General features: G+C 40.8%; 1 protein-coding gene across 21 annotated transcripts in view; it reads right to left on the bottom strand.

Annotated features, from left to right (window-relative positions):
• Positions 1 to 19,393, bottom strand: part of neb (nebulin) — a 67,914-nt gene that overhangs the window by 25,173 nt on the left and 23,348 nt on the right. For 20 of the 21 annotated variants that reach the window (XM_083921563.1, XM_083921580.1, XM_083921565.1 and 17 more), the window contains 55 exons: positions 19,205 to 19,312; positions 18,579 to 18,890; positions 18,242 to 18,445; positions 17,971 to 18,075; positions 17,573 to 17,680; positions 17,171 to 17,482; positions 16,869 to 17,072; positions 16,607 to 16,711; positions 16,387 to 16,494; positions 15,991 to 16,302; positions 15,681 to 15,884; positions 15,427 to 15,531; positions 15,241 to 15,348; positions 14,817 to 15,128; positions 14,520 to 14,723; positions 14,316 to 14,420; positions 14,091 to 14,198; positions 13,623 to 13,934; positions 12,562 to 12,765; positions 12,236 to 12,340; positions 11,855 to 11,962; positions 11,410 to 11,721; positions 10,900 to 11,103; positions 10,675 to 10,779; positions 10,375 to 10,482; positions 9,961 to 10,272; positions 9,753 to 9,857; positions 9,524 to 9,622; positions 9,301 to 9,402; positions 9,056 to 9,163; positions 8,634 to 8,945; positions 8,433 to 8,537; positions 8,248 to 8,352; positions 8,047 to 8,151; positions 7,856 to 7,963; positions 7,637 to 7,747; positions 6,999 to 7,196; positions 6,519 to 6,623; positions 6,312 to 6,416; positions 6,120 to 6,224; positions 5,913 to 6,020; positions 5,700 to 5,813; positions 5,373 to 5,570; positions 4,979 to 5,083; positions 4,684 to 4,788; positions 4,456 to 4,563; positions 3,319 to 3,426; positions 3,086 to 3,193; positions 2,456 to 2,560; positions 2,237 to 2,341; positions 2,055 to 2,153; positions 1,846 to 1,950; positions 574 to 678; positions 372 to 476; positions 56 to 160 (listed from right to left, as the gene is read on the bottom strand). In XM_083921563.1, coding sequence (XP_083777689.1) covers positions 56 to 160; positions 372 to 476; positions 574 to 678; positions 1,846 to 1,950; positions 2,055 to 2,153; positions 2,237 to 2,341; positions 2,456 to 2,560; positions 3,086 to 3,193; positions 3,319 to 3,426; positions 4,456 to 4,563; positions 4,684 to 4,788; positions 4,979 to 5,083; positions 5,373 to 5,570; positions 5,700 to 5,813; positions 5,913 to 6,020; positions 6,120 to 6,224; positions 6,312 to 6,416; positions 6,519 to 6,623; positions 6,999 to 7,196; positions 7,637 to 7,747; positions 7,856 to 7,963; positions 8,047 to 8,151; positions 8,248 to 8,352; positions 8,433 to 8,537; positions 8,634 to 8,945; positions 9,056 to 9,163; positions 9,301 to 9,402; positions 9,524 to 9,622; positions 9,753 to 9,857; positions 9,961 to 10,272; positions 10,375 to 10,482; positions 10,675 to 10,779; positions 10,900 to 11,103; positions 11,410 to 11,721; positions 11,855 to 11,962; positions 12,236 to 12,340; positions 12,562 to 12,765; positions 13,623 to 13,934; positions 14,091 to 14,198; positions 14,316 to 14,420; positions 14,520 to 14,723; positions 14,817 to 15,128; positions 15,241 to 15,348; positions 15,427 to 15,531; positions 15,681 to 15,884; positions 15,991 to 16,302; positions 16,387 to 16,494; positions 16,607 to 16,711; positions 16,869 to 17,072; positions 17,171 to 17,482; positions 17,573 to 17,680; positions 17,971 to 18,075; positions 18,242 to 18,445; positions 18,579 to 18,890; positions 19,205 to 19,312 — 8,250 coding nt within the window. The remainder of the gene's footprint in view (positions 1 to 55; positions 161 to 371; positions 477 to 573; positions 679 to 1,845; positions 1,951 to 2,054; positions 2,154 to 2,236; positions 2,342 to 2,455; positions 2,561 to 3,085; positions 3,194 to 3,318; positions 3,427 to 4,455; positions 4,564 to 4,683; positions 4,789 to 4,978; positions 5,084 to 5,372; positions 5,571 to 5,699; positions 5,814 to 5,912; positions 6,021 to 6,119; positions 6,225 to 6,311; positions 6,417 to 6,518; positions 6,624 to 6,998; positions 7,197 to 7,636; positions 7,748 to 7,855; positions 7,964 to 8,046; positions 8,152 to 8,247; positions 8,353 to 8,432; positions 8,538 to 8,633; positions 8,946 to 9,055; positions 9,164 to 9,300; positions 9,403 to 9,523; positions 9,623 to 9,752; positions 9,858 to 9,960; positions 10,273 to 10,374; positions 10,483 to 10,674; positions 10,780 to 10,899; positions 11,104 to 11,409; positions 11,722 to 11,854; positions 11,963 to 12,235; positions 12,341 to 12,561; positions 12,766 to 13,622; positions 13,935 to 14,090; positions 14,199 to 14,315; positions 14,421 to 14,519; positions 14,724 to 14,816; positions 15,129 to 15,240; positions 15,349 to 15,426; positions 15,532 to 15,680; positions 15,885 to 15,990; positions 16,303 to 16,386; positions 16,495 to 16,606; positions 16,712 to 16,868; positions 17,073 to 17,170; positions 17,483 to 17,572; positions 17,681 to 17,970; positions 18,076 to 18,241; positions 18,446 to 18,578; positions 18,891 to 19,204; positions 19,313 to 19,393) is intronic. The other variant, XM_083921576.1, reaches the window with a different exon arrangement.

Genomic DNA, 19,393 nt, shown 5'->3' with positions numbered 1-19,393 from the left:
TTAAAAATGAAAAAATGGTTCATGGCACTGTAGGTTAACCAATGAGCGTACTCACATCACTGGACTGGAGGTAGGATTTCTTGGCACGGATCAGGAGCGGTGTATCAGCAATGGCGGTGTATCTGTGCTTCATCTTCTCATACTGGTCTTTGTATTTGTTCTAAAGGAAGAAAGAATTTACGCACCACAGCAAAACGGAGTTAGTTAATTCTCATTACATAATTTGGGGTAACTGAGCTCACTGACAGCTACAAAGTACTGCTGAATAAAAAAACAAACACGGTTAAAAGGATAAAAGAATAAATAAATATAAATTCAGATGTGAGGGGTTACCATGCCACTGATAAACAGCAAGGAAACCAGAGACTTACATCGCTGTAGACCACTTTCATTCTTCTGGCATGTCCCATGTTTGGAGTTTCTATTTCTTGAGTGAAATGAGCTCTCTCTATAGCAGCCAGACTGGTGTACTGGTACTGTAGAGAAACGGGTAAAATACAGATTAGATTATAATTAAATGAAAAATAAATCTGTGTGAAACATTCAGTGAGTGTAGGTTGTGTTTGAACTTGCTTTGTTAGTAAGCTGCTGGGCCCATTTGGCTCTGGTGATGTCCACACAGTCCAGAGTGGTGGAGACTTTACCCATTTCCTCCTTGCTCTGGGCTTTGTAGATCATCTGAAAATAGAGGAGCAGCAAAAGTCACAAGATCGGTCACAACATTTGTTTTCTAACAGAATACAAACAATTTTGTGAAGATACAGTAAATCTCAGGTTACATTGCAAGCTATTTGAAAAACGGTTATTACCGTAAACTAAAACGAAAACAAACAGTGAAAACCAGTATAATCCTAAGTTGAACCTAACCTCATACAATATACAGTTCACAATATTGGTTTAGTTTTTGTAGCTTTAATATTTCCCTACTGGAAAAAGGACACGTCATGAATCTCATCAACTCTCACTGAACCACAGGAATTGAACAGATTTGACTTTACAGGAGAGCGCTATCCTACAATTACTATAATCCCTAATTATCCCTACTGTTTTTCACATGCAGAGAAGCCTTGTGCATAATTTAAATATTGTAGTTGATCACATGCCATTTATTTAACTAAAGCTATTCAGCTCAGGTCTAATGTTAACCCACTGGAGTCGGGATGAAGTTGCCGGTGAGTTTTATTATGAGTGTGGTAAACACTATGGCAAGTTCTCTAACCAAGTATTTTTGTATACGTAGCTTTATACTTCTGAGATGTTGTACCTGAACCTAATGAAAACAAGATCAAACAAAGCTACTGTAAGACTAAACCTTCTGAACATCAAATTCAAGGACTTTTCATATCTTTCCAGGCCTAACTCTGTCAAATTCAGGGACCCAACAGGACAGTTTAAGACGTGGATAAAGGTTAACTACTGTTACCACGCTGAAAATGTTTATAATGAGAAGTGCAATGTGTGTGAACATTTCCCACGCACAAGTGAAGGTTTGTGTAACGTGAGCTTTCTCACTTGCTTGCTGCTGTTTAACCTACATAATTTGACATCCGTCACTCTCATGCACGCGTGTGACCATCGCACTTTTTTCAGGGAGGTGGTGCCAAACAATGCAGACTGCGGAACGTTGCCTATTTACGAATGTCAAGTAAAAAATAAGATATTTATAATAATAACAAGAACCACAATTTCTATTCTTGCACAAATGACATATCTATATTTCTATTTTCAAACAGCAAACACACTCTAGCCAAATTCACAACCATTATAACCTTGTTTTGAAAGCTACCTGACAATGTGAGATTATTAATATAATGTGATAATGTGTTTTTGGGTAAAACGACTTACGTTGCTCATGTGGGTCTTTAGCTCAGTCACACGTTTATACTCTGGTGTGTCCAGGACCACGGAGAAGTTTGCAAGGTTCTTCTTAGCCTCCACTGGATAGTTCACCTATAAAAGACAGGACAAAAAGGATTGTGATGCCACTGCAGGAAGCTGATTATGCCTAAATAATGAACGATAGAGGGATATTCCACCCAAATGGAAATACAAACCCTTTGTTTGGTGATTTGGCGTACGGTGACCATCTCCGGTGTGTCATACATGAAGCAGCCAACGCCTCTCAGCCATGTAAGATCTTCTTTATATTTCAGCTAAAACCAGAGAATCGTTTTAACAAACATTTTCTGACTTGATTTGGTGCAAATCTGTGTCAAACTAACTCTTTTCGTTATACCTCGCTGGTGATCTCATTGACGTGGTAGCAGTGCAGCAGCTGGGGCGTAATGGGCAGAGAGATCAGCTGTCCTTTGCTGTTGTTGTATTTCTCTCTGTACAACAACTAAGATAAGAAGGGAACAAAAAGGTAGGATTAGAACATACTATTCAACTCCATCAAGCCATATGGATAAAAAGGGACGTGAATGACTAAATTGTGTAAGAAATGTTTCCATACCTCGCTGAGGTTTTCCTGGTTCTTCTTGACTTGTCTGATGTCGGGGGTGTCGTACGTTGTGTGGATTTTGTCCTTTTGCTTGTGGTAGTCCTCCCGATACAGACGCTGGGGAAGGAAAGAGGGCAACATATGAGATTGTTTTATCCAGTTAACACTAGGGTCGCAAAGAGGATTTTGGAAATATTCAAACTGGAAACTTTCCATGGAAATTAATGGGAATTAACGGGAAATTTGGATTAATTTAAACCAAAGTATCATATCCAAACATAAATATAAAATTTTGTTTTGTTATAGGCAGACATCCATGCAAAATAATACAATTAAAAGAATTACACATCAACAGATTTATTTGTAAGTGGAACTTTATCAAGTTTTAATTATTTTATTCAACAAAAAAATGAATGTTGAACAAAATATTACTCATCCAACGCCACCCAATCCATTTAAAAATTAAATGGAAATCATCTGTGCATGGGATGGAGGAATGCACAGCATGTAGGGGGCGTGGCCTCAATACCCCCACAGTAAGCAGAAAATTCAAAATTCAAAATTCCCATTGAAAGTTTCCAACTCTGAAAATTCAGAAATGAGAATGTGTCTTGTGTCAACAATAGCCGCATTGTGTCTTACCATGTTGGTGATCTTGTTAGCCTTCCTTGAGTTGACAAAGTTGACACCCTCTGGATGAATAGTGTAGGCCTTCGCTTTCGTCATCTCATAGGCTTCCTTGTACTTCACCTAAACCCCAAATAAAAGCCAAAGTATATGATTCAGTAACATCAGAAACTCCACTGGCAAAAACGTTGAACCTGCAGTGAAAAGAACAGAATAATTAGACTTTACAAGACAGGGACTGTACTTACATCGCTGGCGATGACGCTGTTCTTCTTAGCCTGCTTGAGGAGTGGGGTGTCATTGGGCAGGCTGTAGCCAGTGGGCATGTAGTGCTTGTTGGCCTCCTTGTACCAGCTCTGAGAGAGGACAAAAAGACAGGGTTAGACAGGACGCAGTATACCAATGGATGCACAGAAACACACATACTGAATCCTGAAGGTAAACTCTTCCTGGTGCCAGGCCTCACGATATTTGGCCTAAGCAGAGCAATAAATCAAATTTCTACCAAATCTGTCAACTGTCACTGTTCATTTAGCTGGTTTAACTAGAGGGAGGTCTCAAAAACATATCCAAACAGCTGCCGAGAGTCATCCTCACCTCGTTGAGGACCTGAGCAGCATTCAGAATGATGTGTGAATTGAAATGCAGCATTAGTTTGTCTCCTTTTTACCCTATTTGGAGCACCCATATTTATGGTAAATGGACTTGGACTTATATAGCGCCTTTCTAGTCATCTGACTACTCAAGGCGCTTCACAGTGTTTGTCACATTCACCTGTTCACACAGACATTCACGCTGATGGCAGTGGACATCTACATACCATCTAATCTGATCTAACCATTCACACCACATTCACACACCCATGCGCAGCACGGGGAGCAATTTGGGGTTCAGTGTCTTGCTCGAGGACACTTCGATCAGAGGACGACCCACTCTGCCACCAAGCCACAGCCGCCCATTTACTACGATATGTACCTGTTGGCACTCCCTATCACTGCTAAAACCTGTGTAGAGTGTGTACGTCAATGTCATACCTCCGTGACTCAGTGATGGCTGTCAGCGCACTAGTGACAAGTAGGAGTTACTATCTACAGCAGTGCTCTTTGTGCCATTTTTCAATGTCAAATTTATGCACTATACTGTGGTGTTGACACAAATTAGGTGTAGCAAAAATGGCTCCTTTGTCAGTGATAATGATTATGCATGTGTCTGAAATCTCAAATAACCGCTCACGACAGTGTTAACGACAACATAAACAACAACATGTCTTGTAGGGTGCTCCATCTATCCAGATTTGTTTTAACGTATTCATACAGTACTGTACATATACTGTATGATGGTTATTTTTAAACGGGCATGCTGAATATTAAGGAAAATGATCTTACATCACTCTGGATGTAGTTAGCCAGGCGTGCCCTCTCTGTCTCAATGGTAACAGCAGGAGATGAGTTGGTGCCCTTGATATTGGCGTTGTAATCATAGCGGTAGTGCAGCTGGAAAAAGAGAAGAAAAAAAAGAGGATAAGTATGGCCATGATTTATTTGTTGATTAATAAAATATAGACAGTAACAAGCCAACATTGTTTATATCGAAACATTCAAAGAGTCACTTACATCGCTCAGGTTCTGAGAGTTCTGCTTGGCCGTCTCGTACACTGGAGTGTCCGTCACCACCGAATAGTCCTTGAAGGACTCAATACCTTTGGCTCTGTACTTGTTCTGGAATAAAAAACACAAGAACAAGCCAATAGGTTTGTGGAGAATTTACTGGAAGGGAAGGGAAGATAATGGAAGTGCCAAAGAGAGAAGGAGAAATTTGAACAGAGACAAGAAAACTTTTTAAACCAAATAACTGAAGAGGATGTGAAATGAAGAGCAGCATGAGGATGAATATATTGTGATGGCTAACCTCACTCTGAAGATCACCAGCATGCTTGACACGGAGGATCTCTGGTGTGTCCCAGGCGTAGCAGCCGATGCCCTTCAGCCAGTTCAGATCATCCTTGTAGAAGATCTGGAGACGATAAAACACACATATTAAGTGACTTTGGCAGATGTTTTTATATTACAATTGTTTGAAAATCTATTTCAAAAGTTTCTGAAACATACACCTTAAGGTTTCCTTCTGTTTTTGAATGTAGTGCTCTTACACTTTCTTTATAATAAATGACACTCAATGTGGTTTAATTTAATTTTCAATTATATAAATATAGAAAATATGAAGGTAGCTGGCAACTAGCTAGATAAAAATATCCTTATACAGTGCTAAAAAATGTAGTTATATATGTAATGTAGTTACTCACGTCACTGAGCTGCTCGTTGACTTTGCGTGCTTGGGTGTACACCTGCATGTCAGGGAGGCATATCCACTGATGCAGATACTTGCGGTAGTGGATTCCACTGATGGTGGACTGGGTGTTGCGGGCAGACAGGATCTCCAACATGTCTGGTGGGATGTGGTTCTTGGCCTTGGTCTTCTCGTAGTTCTCCTTGTACAGACGCTTTAAAGATGGACAACAGATGTTTTTATTTTTATTTTTTTGCATTGTGTATGCACAATAGCGATGCATTTTAGGAGCTCATATGTTAAAACAGAGCTAATCCGAACAATCCCAACAAATTTAACTCACATCAAGGACCAGCTTTCCAACTTTGAGGCAGCGGGCAGTGGCAGGATCGTCCTCAATAGACTTCGGCAGACTGTAGAGGGATTTGAACTTCTCATAATCCTCCTTGTATTTCACCTAAAAGGGCAACAGGATTCACATTGTCCCTTAAAAAGTTAACATTCAAAGAAAAAGTCAGCACAGACATAACATGGAATGAACAGCAGTTAAACTCACGCTGCTGAGAATGATCTTTTGCTGTTTGGCGTGCTGCATGGCGTGTGCATCATGAGGAATCTGGTAGCTCTTGTCTTTGATTTTGTTCCAGGCAGCGGTGTAGTTTTTCTGTTGACGGGAAATACATTATAAACATGTTGTTGTGTGTGAACATGCCCTTTACAAAGCTGATATCTTTAATCTCTTAATATGTATATCTTCACTTACGTTGCTGAAGAACTCTTTGAAGTTGTGACATCTGGCGTAATCGTGGGTGTCCAGAACAGTGGTATACAGGTGCTTCTCCTTATGATAAGCCTCCCTATAGTTGAGCTGTCAGTGACAATGGTTTTATTAATGCACTCAATTAGGCATTTGAAACACTTTATATATATGTTTTCAAAAGTCCAGCTGACTCACATCACTGGCCCAGGTGTGACCCAGGACAGCAGTCACATAAGCTGGGGTGTCTGTCACGATGGAGTAATTGTTGAATTCTTTCTTGGCCTCCTCTCTGTATTTGAGCTGTAAGGGAAGATGTTACATGTTAAAGTATCACAGTGTGTCATCGTACCTTATTAATAACATTTCTGAAGGTCTCCTGTGATCTTCCATGTTATGACTGACCTCACTCTGCATCTCGTAAGACTTCTTGGCACGAAGGATCTCTGGGGTGTCCCACGCATAGCAACCCATACCCTTCATCCAGGTCAGGTCTTCCTTGTAGTACACCTGTTAAATGGCAACAGCAGAAAGCACAAAATGATGTTCAATAATGGAGAGAGCTTCTGAACTGTAAATAAAAGATGGCATATCAAGTTGCTTCTAGTATTGTGTGAGTACAACAAACGATTGTCCTGAAATATTAAAAAAGTGTAGTAACAAATTATATTCTCACTTCATGAAAACAACTCCAAAATAAATGTTACAATAGCTCTCGAATTTTAAAGATCTTAAATAAGAAAGCTTTCATTAAATCCAAATGAATCTGTATATATTTAACATGAAATTTCAGGAGATGTGACTTGAGTTTGTCCAAATGTATGCTTCAGGACGTTGGACAAAAATCAGGCAGAAGCAGCAGATGTGCTCAGAAGAAGGACCTACATCGCTGAGAATCTCGTTGGTCTTGCGGGCACGAATGGCATCCTCCTGATCAGGGTGGCAAGTCCATTGGTGCAGGTAGGTACGGTAGATGACGTCGCTCAGCATGTCCTGGCAACGCTTAGCAACCTTGTTAGCGATGATGTCAGGGGGGAGGTGGGTCTTGGTCTTAGTGTGATGGTAGTCCTTCGTGTAGATCCTCTGTGAAAACATGCATACCATTGACAATTATTGATGTTATAATTGTTAAACAAATCAAATAAATTGTATGTGGATTCGAACAAATCTATACATCATTTTAAAACACAGTTCATTTTGCACAAGCATGTTGCAGCTGCTAAAGCTGCTGCCCCCTGCGACCCGACCCCGGATAAGCGGTTTAAGATGAGATGAGATGAGATGTTGCAGATAATTTACCTAAAGACTGAGGTGATCTTTTGACTGTTGATTATCATTCTCTTGCATCCAACTTTAAAAGTTGAACTCTTTTAAATGTTATTATTTTCCAGAATTCTATATATCTTATCTGTTTATCTTATAGTAATAGCAATAAAAAAATAGTTTACCTTTATAGTACCTTGCAAAAGTATTAAGACACCTTGATATGTATGGAATAAATGGACAAACTTTTGATGACTTACCAGACCCTTGTTCTTCTCCTGCTCTCCACAGCGCATGACCTCAGGGAAGTCCACCAGGGTCGAGGCCATGTAGTGACCTTTGGCCTTCTCATGTGAATCCTTGTACTTGACCTAGTAGGATCCAGAATAATAAAAGTTTCAGTTGTTTACATACTGTGAGAAGAAAACTTGATTCCATGTGCTTTTGCCCTAATCAGCAGAGAAGTGAAAGACACTCACATCACTAGCGATCTCCCTGCCCTTCTTGCCACTGAGCAGTGGGATGTATTCATGGTTCAGCTGGTAGCCTGTAGCCTTGGACTCATCCCATTGCAGTTTGTAGAGTTTCTGAAATCACGCAAAGTAGGCACAAAGTTTAGGACAAGGCTGATATATTGTATATGAATTAAATGATGAATATTTGATTTTACCTCACTGATGATCTTGGCCGCCTCCCTGCTATGGGCCAGTTGAGGAGTGTCTTCTGAACCAATATAAATACCCTTTTCGGCATTGAAGGTCTCTTTGTACTTCAGCTATAATAGAAAGCAAACACCAGAATTTAATTTTGTAGATTAGAGTATGGTTTATTACTATGCTTCTTGAAATTTAGGAATTAGATTTGAACGTACATCACTGAGGTTGGCAGCAGTTATCCTCGCCAAGACAAGCTCAGGGCGGTCCACAATCAGGGTGAATTTTCCGAAGCAGTCTTTGGCGTTCTTGGTGTAGTGCCTCTGCAATTACAATTACAGCATTGAAGTGAGACACTAAAAAAACCCAGACAATTTAAAAGACTGCAATAGAGTAAACATACCTCGTTGAGAATCTCCTGGGCCTTCCTGACCTTGACGTGTTCAACAGATTCAGCTGCCACCCAGCCGCAGCCACGAAGCCACTCTAAATCAGCCTTGTACACATTCTGAAGACAGAAAGCAATATGCACATTAAGAAGATAAGATAGATGTTTTAGTATATCATTTAAGAAAAGGTCTAGGTCAGTGTTATCATTACTCACATCGCTTTGAAGATCATAGGCTTTACGGGCCTGAATGACATCAGTCTGATCTGGCATACAGGTCCACTGGTGCAGGCGGGTTCTGTAAAGGTCATCATTGACTTGTCTTTGACATTTCTTGGCCATTTCAAACTGTAGCATGTCGACTGGCAGTTTGAACTTGGTCTTGGATTCGTTGAAGTCCTTCTTGTACAGGGCATCACTGGCAATCTTGGCTGAGTTCATAGCCAGCACAATCAGGGGGTCGTCATGGACGCTGAGGGCACCGATGTGGTGGCCGACCTGCTTACGGTAACTTTCAAGGTACTTGTGCTAAAGGCCAGAAAAAAAATCGTTATCTCCATATTGTGATGCTCTAAAGGTAAATTATGAACAACTTTACTTAATGTCCTTATTATAACAGGAAGAGATGCATCACTCACTTTGCTTTGGACTTTAGTTGTGGTGATGCACTGCTTGATTGGTACAGCATCTCCAGGCATGAAGTAGCCTGTGGCTTTGACCTTATCCCAATCTTTGGTGTACAGTTTCTGCAAGAGATGGAAATGATTTATGATGATGTATTGTTTTTTGAGCTTTTTGAATAAGACAGGGTAACATTGCTACAGATCAGGGTATTGTTAAATTGATATATGTAGCAAATACCTCCAACGAGGAGACATCTTACCGGGTGAATGTTCTTGGCCACCTCTCTGGCTGTGGCAAGAGCTGGAGTGTCCAACATTGTGTACTTGGTCTTGTCCTGGTGCCAGGCCTCACGATATTTGGCCTAAGCAGAGCAATAAATCAAATTTCTACCAAATCTGTCAACAGTCACTGTTCATTTAGCTGGTTTAACTAGAGGGAGGTCTCAAAAACATATCCAAACAGCTGCCGAGAGTCATCCTCACCTCGTTCAGGACCTGAGCAGCATTCTTGGCACAGACCATGTCGACTCTGTCAGTTGGAACTGTATATTTCTGCTCATCCAACTTGACACGGTAGCCTCTCTGTAAAATGGCAGGACAGATATGCAAAAAACAATTAAGCAGATATACATACATTTTTTCTGGTTTAAAGACATATTTAAACATCTGTGATGTGATTCACAAGGAACTGAAAAAGCCAAATTGTACTTACATCAGCCAGGACCTTCTGTGCATGCTTCACCTTCAAAACCTCCACCGACTCATGTGGTATCCATCCACATCCACGTATCCATTCCATATCAGCTTTGTACACAGCCTGTATATACACAGTATGCATATCATCAAAAGATAATGGAAGATGTGATCACAAAATAGTGCATGTGAATAAATTGTATCCTCAAGCACAACTATAAACCTACATCGCTCTGCAGGTCGTAAGCTTTTCTGGCCTGGACCACATCGTTGGAGTCGGGCAGGCAGGTCCAGTTGTGTAGATGAGTTCTGTAGTTGAAATCGTTGACTTGGATCTGGCATTTCTTGGCCAGTTCAAGATTCAGCATGTCGACAGGCAGGTTGAACTTGGTCTTGGACTTGTTGAAGTCCTTCTTGTACAGAGCATCACTGGCGATCTTGGCTGAGTTCATAGCCAGCATGATCAAAGGATCGTCTTGCACGCAGCGAGCACCGATGTGGTGGCCGACCTGCTTACGGTATCCTGCGAGGTACTTGTACTAAAAGAGAAGAGGGTAGAGATTAAATGATGATTACAAGACAAAAAGTATCTCATTTATGAATCTGTTGTATTTAAACAATATCCAGATTGTTTTTCTTACGTCGCTAACGATATCTCTGGAAGCTTTAGCCTTCAGCACAGAGATAGCGTCCTCCTTGATATGGTAGCCTTTGGCCTTCTGGTCGTCCCATGCCTTTGTGTACAGTTTCTGCACAGAGCAAGAAAATATGGTCAAAACGACTGCAAGACATTGTGTCAACAGATCAAAATCACAGTAACCGTGTACCAGTTTAATAATACATCACAACTACTTAGATCTTTACATACTTTTAATATATTTATTTAACATTTCAAGAATTTCAACAGAACTGGTACAGTGCTTGTAATAATGCAAACTTACATTGCTGACGGCGATAGCATTGGCCTTGGACAGTACAAAGGTGGGGGTATCAGATGGCAGGTGAATGCTGAGCTTGTCTTTATCCCAGACTTCCCTATATTTCCTCTGTTTGACAGAAAAAAAACATTAAGTTCTCATTAATACAGATATTTGCACAAAATATGTATTGTTAAATTCCCCAGAGAGCATATTAAGCATGCCAAAATACTGTATGTTATTACTCACATCACTGATGTTGTCAGCATTTTGCTTTGACAAGACAATAGCCGGGAGGTCGACAACACTGGTGAACTTCACAGAGCTCGGGGGCTGGCGGTAGAGCCTCTCATTGATAATTTTCTGGGCATTTCTAACTTTGATGACGTCCACAGAGTCATGTGGTGACCAGCCGCATCCTCTCAGCCATTCCATATCAGCTTTGTATACATTCTAAAAAAACAAAACAAATATCAGTTTCAACCCCACCAGAGACTGTTATATTTTTGTTCTTGCAGGATGTCGCAAAAATGTCATTTGTTGGATGCCAATCTAAATGTTCAAAATGTTGGGAGTGATCTGAATATAGTATATAAAACCTACAGATATACAGCATACACTACGACAACTGTAAGACATAATAACTTAGTGCTTTTTGGTGTAACAGTAAGAGCAGGATACGGGCTAACAACAAACTCTAAAACAATCCTCTCCTACTTCAAAAACTCTGCAAAAGCCTTCTAAATTTGACATACTTACATCACTCTGCAAGTCGTAGACCTTTCTAGCCTGAACCACGTCACTGGAGTCTGGCAGGCAGGTCCACTGGTGCAAGTGGGTTCTATAGTTAAAGTCATTCACTTGGTGCTGGCATTTCTTGGCAAGTGCAATTGCCACCATGTCCCCTGGCAGGTGGTACTTGGTCTTGGTCTTGTTGTACTCCTGCTTATAGATGTTGTCGCTGTTGATCCTGGCTGCATTTGCGGCCAACATAATCAGTGGGTCGTCATTGACGCTTAGTGCACCAATATGATGGCCACACTGCTTGCGGAAACCAGCCTTGTATTTGTACTGAAAATTAGGGGATGAAAATATTTTGATTAGTTTCATGATGTGAATCATTTTTGTGAAACTAAAATAAAAATGTAAATGCTGCAGAAGAATACAGCTTGTGATGCAAATACAACAAGAGGTACAGACTTACATCACTAATGATGTCTCTGGAGGCCTTGGCTGATTTAACAGAAATGGCATCTTTGGGAAGGTAGTAGCCTTTGTTAATGGTATCCATGTAGCCTTCACGATATTGTTTCTGGGAGGAAAAAGAGTTAAACTGTTAGGGTGTCTGTATACACACTGTGCACTACACACAATAATACAAAATACCACTATCTATGGAGCAGACATCTTTCTTTACACTATATGTGATTAAAAGGTCAACAATTGTATTACTATAACATTCAGTCTTTAAACTGTGGCACGATTAACTGATAAAGATACACAAAGCAAGTCAACAGCTGCTGATATGATAGTCAGTGATGTACTTATTGGTTATACAACTCATGTACTACAGGCACTGCATTACCAGACTGGTGTTGATTTTATTCTGCTTAGCCAGAATGATCTCTGGGGTATCAGGCATGATGTGAAGGTCGGTCTTATCCTTGTCCCAGGCAGAAGTATATGCTTTCTGTAAAAAGAATATTTACACAGGTTATTGAGACACGTCTGTATCTCAGCCATAGAACATTATTATAACGCAAACACAGCCACAGCTTTGTTTAAAACATGTTACACTATTTAGTGTCAAACAAAGGGAAGTACAAAAACATTTTGATAAAAAAAGAAAACAAAAATAATAATGTACAAGAAAATAAACAACAGTGAAATATAAGATAAGAATATATCTACCTTGTTCATGATCTGGGCATTGGCCTGAGCGAGGACATATGGCATGTCACATGTATTGGCAGTGAATTTGAAGGTGGTTGGGGGTTGGCGGTACTTCCTTTCACTCAAGGCATCTGCAGCCTTCTTGGCCTTCTCCACATCAACTGAACCAATTGGCACCCAACCTGTTCCCTTGATCCATTCCATGTCGGCCTTGTAAACAGCCTACAAATAACAGCGAGATGAAGAAGTGAAATTACATTTCTTTGTGAAAAAACAAACAAAATATTGGGCTCTATTTAGACAAGCTATAGTGCAAGGTGTAAAATGCATGGTGCATTTAGAGCATGTCCAACTCCACTTTTTCTAGTTTGACAGCGCGTATTCTGGGCGAAAAGTACTGCGCAAAGAGCAAAGACGTTGTATTTAGTCTCTTCATTAAACACAGGTGTATGTGAGGTGTATAATGAATTAAACCAAGTGTTCCTTTAAAAGCCAGGTGTGCCTCCAGCTGGTACCTTGCTATTCAAACAGCAAAATGGAGAGTTAACTGATGAGGAAGCGGATCTGCTCATGGTGAAGCTGTACTCTTTAATAATTAAGGAGGCTGCTCTCATTGTAAATGTTCACATGCGTGCAGTAAAGTACAGTCACTAGCTTCTGAAAAAAATAAAGGAGGGTTCCTCATGCGTTTTGTGCAGCAGCTCTCCAGCTGTGCGCTGTACACATTCTAGAGAATGTAATTAATATTCTCCATATTAATGCTTTATTATTTTACCAATCCACTATTAACTTACAATGCGGCCGGGGATATGACTTAAGGCATGAATAGCTAATCTTACTATGACTAATGCACCCTTTTTATATAGCAGGACAATACTGCGCCGTTCACTTTAGATCAAGTTTTTATTGGTCAGTGGTGCAATCCCCTTCTGCTGCCTCAAGAAGGCGTGAAATGACGACTGCGTCTGTCTGAAAATGAGCAACGACAGTTGCACTGTCCGCCATCCTTGGGCAGTTTAAGATAGAGCCCAAAATCGCATCCTACAGTAATCACATGCTGAGAAATACTCATTACTCACATCACTCTGCAGGTCGTAAGCCTTTCTGGCCTGGACCACATCGTTGGAGTCGGGCAGACAGGTCCAGTTGTGTAGATGAGTTCTGTAGTTGAAATCGTTGACTTGGATCTGGCATTTCTTGGCCAGTTCAAGATTCAGCATGTCGACTGGCAAATGGAACTTGGTCTTGGACTTGTTGAAGTCCTTCTTGTACAGGGCATCACTGGCGATCTTGGCTGAGTTCATAGCCAGCATGATCAAAGGATCGTCTTGGACGCAGCGAGCACCGATGTGGTGGCCTACCTGCTTACGGTATCCTGCAAGGTACTTGTACTAACAGAGAAGAAGGGAAAGATTAATTGATGATTACAAGCCACGGTACCCTGTCTTGTATTTGTACTGTGTAGAGAGAAAGATAATTAATAGTATACTGTACAATAAGCAGATATCAAAATGAGAGAGAAAAGCATTCACTCAAATGTTACATACGTTACTGATGATTTCTCTTCCACGTTTGGCAGCAACAATAGAGACAGCGTCGGGCTTAAGGTCGTAGCCCTTTCTGAAGATCTTCTCAACACCTTCCCTGTATATTTTCTATAAGAGAAATTTAAATAGTGGAATTATTAAAATGAAAATCATGATGCCCTTAACACTGATATTTTCTGACATGGATAATAATACTATAATACAGTCAAAACAAACCAAACGTACCTTGCTGATGTTGTAAGCATTAGCTTTAGAGAGCAAAATCTCAGGTAAATCAGGGATTACTGTGTTCTTAACCTTGTCAGCCTCCCAAGCAGCAGTGTAGTTTTTCTGTGGTGAGAACAGAAAAAAACCCCACAAAATATAAACATCAGGACAAGACTGAACAAATATGTCCACATTTTAAAAGAGATATGCGAAATTATTTACCCTGTTGTTGATTTCCGCATTTGCTTTGGCCAAGACCATGGACATGGAATTCATGTCAGTTGTAAATTTCTGTGTGTCTGGTTTCAGCTTGTAGAGATGGTCGCTGAGAATTCTTCCAGCATTCTTGGCCTTCAACACATCGAGTGAACCAATGGGGATCCATCCTACGCCGACGACCTCATCCAAGTCAGCTTTGTATACAGCCTGTTGGGAAAAGCGTACACGCGTAAAATTAAAATACAAGAACACATGACACGATATGTTGAGATATGTTGAATATGTCACAGAAGGGCTCACATCGCTCTGAAGATCGTAGGCTTTCCTGGCCTGGCGGACATCATTGGAGTCCGGCAGACAAGTCCACTGATGCAGGCGGGTGATATAGTTGGCGTGGTTGACTTGAATCTGGCATTTTTTGGCCAGCTCAATATTCAGCATGTCCACTGGCAGATTGAACTTGGTCTTGGACTTGTTGAAGTCTTTCTTGTAAAGGGCATCACTGGCGATCCTGGCTCCGTTCATTGCTAGCATGATCAGAGGGTCGTCCTGGACGCAGCGTGCACCGATGTGGTGGCCGACCTGCTTACGGTATCCTGCGAGGTACTTGTACTGATATCAACATAAAATGTTTTAAGTTACAACTAGAACATCTCACACATTGTGTTTAATACCAGTGTATAAATCAAATAAGTTGATATTTGGCACAGTATGCGTCACTCACATCACTGACGATGTCCCTGGAGGCCTTAGCAGCCTTGACAGAGATTGCATCTACAGGAAGGTAATAGCCTTTGTTGATGGTGTCCTCATAACCTTGCCTGTAGAGTTTCTGAAAAGCAAGACATATATGAATACTTATGTCAACTGCTTTCACAAATGGCGGTGTAGTTACGGCGCTTTATTCTACCTTGCTCATGTTGATAGCATTCTGGTGAGAGAGGACAATCTCAGGAGTGTCAGGTTGGATGTGCAGCTTAGTCTTTTCCTTCTCCCATGCCTCGATGTAGAGACGCTAGAAAACAACCACAAATAATTCAAGAGTTACTTGATGGTTTTGTTTAAAGAGAGAGAGAACTCAACTGCAAATTAAGATACACATTTGGTAAGCCCTTTCACACAAAAATAAATGTGTACTTTACCCAACAAACTATAAATTCAAACCTTGTTCATGGTCAAAGCGTTATTCTTTGCCAGTACGATGTTCATGGCATCCGTGGTGCTTTTGAAGGGAAGAGTGCTGGGGTGCTGGCGGTACTTCGCTTCACTCAAGGCGTCCGCAGCTTTCTTGGCTTTCTCTACATCAAGTGAGCCAATGGGGACCCAGCCCAGGCCCTGGAGCCACTTCAGGTCAGCTTTGTAGACAGCCTATAAGAGGAAGTAACACACAATTCAATCCCTGACATATTCTGTAGTATGAACATGAAATTCAAGACTATAAGAAACAAATAAGCAAAGAAAAAGCTACACTCACATCACTCTGCAGGTCATATGCATGTCTGGCCTGGCGGACATCATTGGAGTCTGGCAGGCAAGTCCAGTTGTGGAGGCGAGTGATGTAGTTGGCGTGGTTGACCTGAATCTGGTTCTTCTTGGCCAGTTCAAAGGCGATCATGTCCACCGGCAGATTGAACTTGGTCTTGGACTTGTTGAAGTCCTTCTTGTACAGGGCATCACTGGCGATCCTGGCTGAGTTCAGAGCCAGCACGAGCAGAGGGTCGTCCTGGACGCAGCGAGCACCGATGTGGTGGCCGACCTGCTTACGGTATCCTGCAAGGTACTTGTACTGGAAGAAAACAAAGTTGGATGGTTACATGTACAGTAATAAATGTATGCCAACTGTTTATAATTAAGAACTCCAACAGCTTACATCACTGGCAATGTCTCTGGAAGCCCTGGCTGCTCTAATGGAAATGGCATCATTGCGCAAATCGTAGCCTTTCTTCTTGGCATCTTCATTTGCCTGTTTGTAATGTTTCTGTAAACAAACACAATTATCCCAGAAATGTTAAGAACAGAAAATTACCATTGAACATAATCCATAAAATACAAATTGCTGTGCCATCATAACTATTCGAGTTTCCACTTACCAAGCTGTAGTTGACATTGTTTGCTTTGGCTAGAAGAACATCCATAGCATCGGGCATGATGTGGATGTTTGACTTCTCATTATCCCAGGCTTGAACGTATGCTTTCTGTAAGAAAGACAACAACATGAGAATTAACTTACATTATGAATACCGCAAGTATCCATTTTTAGGATTATGATGATCATTTCCTTATCATAGCCATATAAAATCGCTATAGTTGTTTGATATTATGTAAAATAATTGTTTGAATGTGATTTCATACCTTGTTCATAACCTGAGCGTTGGCCTTAGCCAAAACCATGGGCATGTCTTCGGTGGTGATTTTGAATTTGAATTTGGTGGGGGGTTGACGATACTTTATCTCACTCAGGGCATCACCAGCTTTCTTCGCCTTCTCAACATCCAGAGAGCCTATAGGCACCCATCCAATACCCTGCAGCATCTTCAGATCCTCCTTGTAAACAGCCTGGACAAAACAAAAAGGGGTTTATTACGGTAAAAGATGTTCCAGACCTTCAAAAATATACAACTTTTCAAAGTATAAATTCAAGGATTCATACTCACATCACTCTGCAGGTCATATGCATGTCTGGCCTGGCGGACATCATTGGAGTCTGGCAGGCAAGTCCAGTTGTGGAGGCGAGTGATGTAGTTGGCGTGGTTGACCTGAATCTGGTTCTTCTTGGCCAGTTCAAAGGCGATCATGTCCACCGGCAGATTGAACTTGGTCTTGGACTTGTTGAAGTCCTTCTTGTAAAGGGCATCACTGGCGATCCTTGCTGAGTTCAGAGCCAGCACGAGCAGGGGGTCGTCCTGGACACAGCGAGCACCGATGTGGTGGCCGACCTGCTTACGGTATCCTGCAAGGTACTTGTACTGGAAGAAAACAAAGTTCCATGGTTACATGTACAGTAATAAATGTATGGTAAATGTTTATCATTAAGAAATCCAACATCCAACGCTTACATCACTGGCAATGTCTCTGGAAGCCCTGGCTGCTCTAATGGAAATGGCATCATTGCGCAAATCATAACCCTTCTTCTTGGCATCTTCATTTGCCTGTTTGTAATGTTTCTGTAAACAAACACAAACACACCACAGACATAAGTACATACATTTTCTGTTCAAAGTAGGACTGAGTTAAAATAAGATATACTGTATAGGTATCGATAACAGAAAAACAACCTAATAATGTACCAATTTTTGATTAAATCACATTGCATAAATTGTTCAGAAAAGTGCTTTAATTATAAAATTTGAAATTATTTACTGTATTATTATTATTAATAATATTGTTATTATTATTATAACATCATTCATATGTGAGAATTGCTTTACCCTTTTATGTTTAATTCTCCACTTACCAAGCTGTAGTTGACATTGTTTGCTTTGGCTAGAAGAACATCCATAGCATCGGGCATGATGTGGATGTTTGACTTCTCATTATCCCAGGCTTGAACGTATGCTTTCTGTACAAAGAAAACAACGATATGAGAGCTTATTTATAATATGTCCTCTTACAAGTATGCATTTTTATTACAGGAGAATTTCCTCATGATACAAGTATGAGTCATGCAACAGAGTCATTTTGTATTATTTACACCTACTGCACTTTAAGGATTTATAATTTCATACCTTGTTCATAACCTGAGCGTTGGCCTTAGCCAAAACCATGGGCATGTCTTCGGTGGTGATTTTGAATTTGAATTTGGTGGGGGGTTGACGATACTTTATCTCACTCAGGGCATCACCAGCTTTCTTCGCCTTCTCAACATCCAGTGAGCCTATAGGCACCCATCCAATACCCTGCAGCGTCTTCAGCTCTTCCTTGTAAACAGCCTGGACAAAACAAAAAGGGTTTATTACGGTAAAATATGTTCAGAAATTAAAAAAATATAAATCCATATACATGATAACTTCCTACAATATGACTAAAAAAAATCATCACCCCTAAACGTCATCATTCACTTACATCACTCTGCAGGTCATATGCATGTCTGGCCTGGCGGACATCATTGGAGTCTGGCAGGCAAGTCCACTGGTGCAAGCGGGTGATGTAGTTGGCGTGGTTGACCTGAATCTGGTTCTTCTTGGCCAGTTCAAAGGCGATCATGTCCACCGGCAGATTGAACTTGGTCTTGGACTTGTTGAAGTCCTTCTTGTACAGGGCATCACTGGCGATCCTGGCTGAGTTCAGAGCCAGCACGAGCAGAGGGTCGTCCTGGACGCAGCGAGCGCCGATGTGGTGGCCGACCTGCTTACGGTATCCTGCAAGGTACTTGTACTGCAAATGAGTAACAAAGCAACTGATCAAAGCATGATGGCCACTGTAAAGCAACAGTATCAGTAGCAACATTGTTTTTAGACCTGCATACAAATGTCAGTGTAGATGAAGCATGTAATTGTGTAGTTATTTACATTTTGACTAATGTGTTATATTTACATGAAATAGTAAACTGTACTACATCAGAAAAAACATACGTAAAAGACCCACATTTGACTAAGATACACTGCTAAAACAATGACTTTCTTTTCACCTTTTTAGATTAAAAATATAATTTGTGCTAAGTACAACAAATACAAATTAAATTATATTACTTGGCTGGCAATATCCCTGGAAGCCTTTGCTGCTTTGATGGAAATGGCATCATTACGCAGGTCGTATCCCTTCTTCTTGGCATCTTCATTTGCCTGCTTGTACATTTTCTGTATAAAGAAAGAAACACAAACTTCAAGCATCTTCTGGAAAATAGTGGTGGATTATTGAGTATGTAGTTTCAAAAAGCT

This window comes from Echiichthys vipera (assembly GCF_963691815.1).
Source record: "Echiichthys vipera genome assembly, chromosome: 10".
Taxonomy (NCBI): Eukaryota; Metazoa; Chordata; class Actinopteri; order Perciformes; family Trachinidae; genus Echiichthys; species Echiichthys vipera.
Note: the sequence above shows the minus strand (reverse complement) of the source record. Positions and strands in the feature narration are given on the sequence as shown.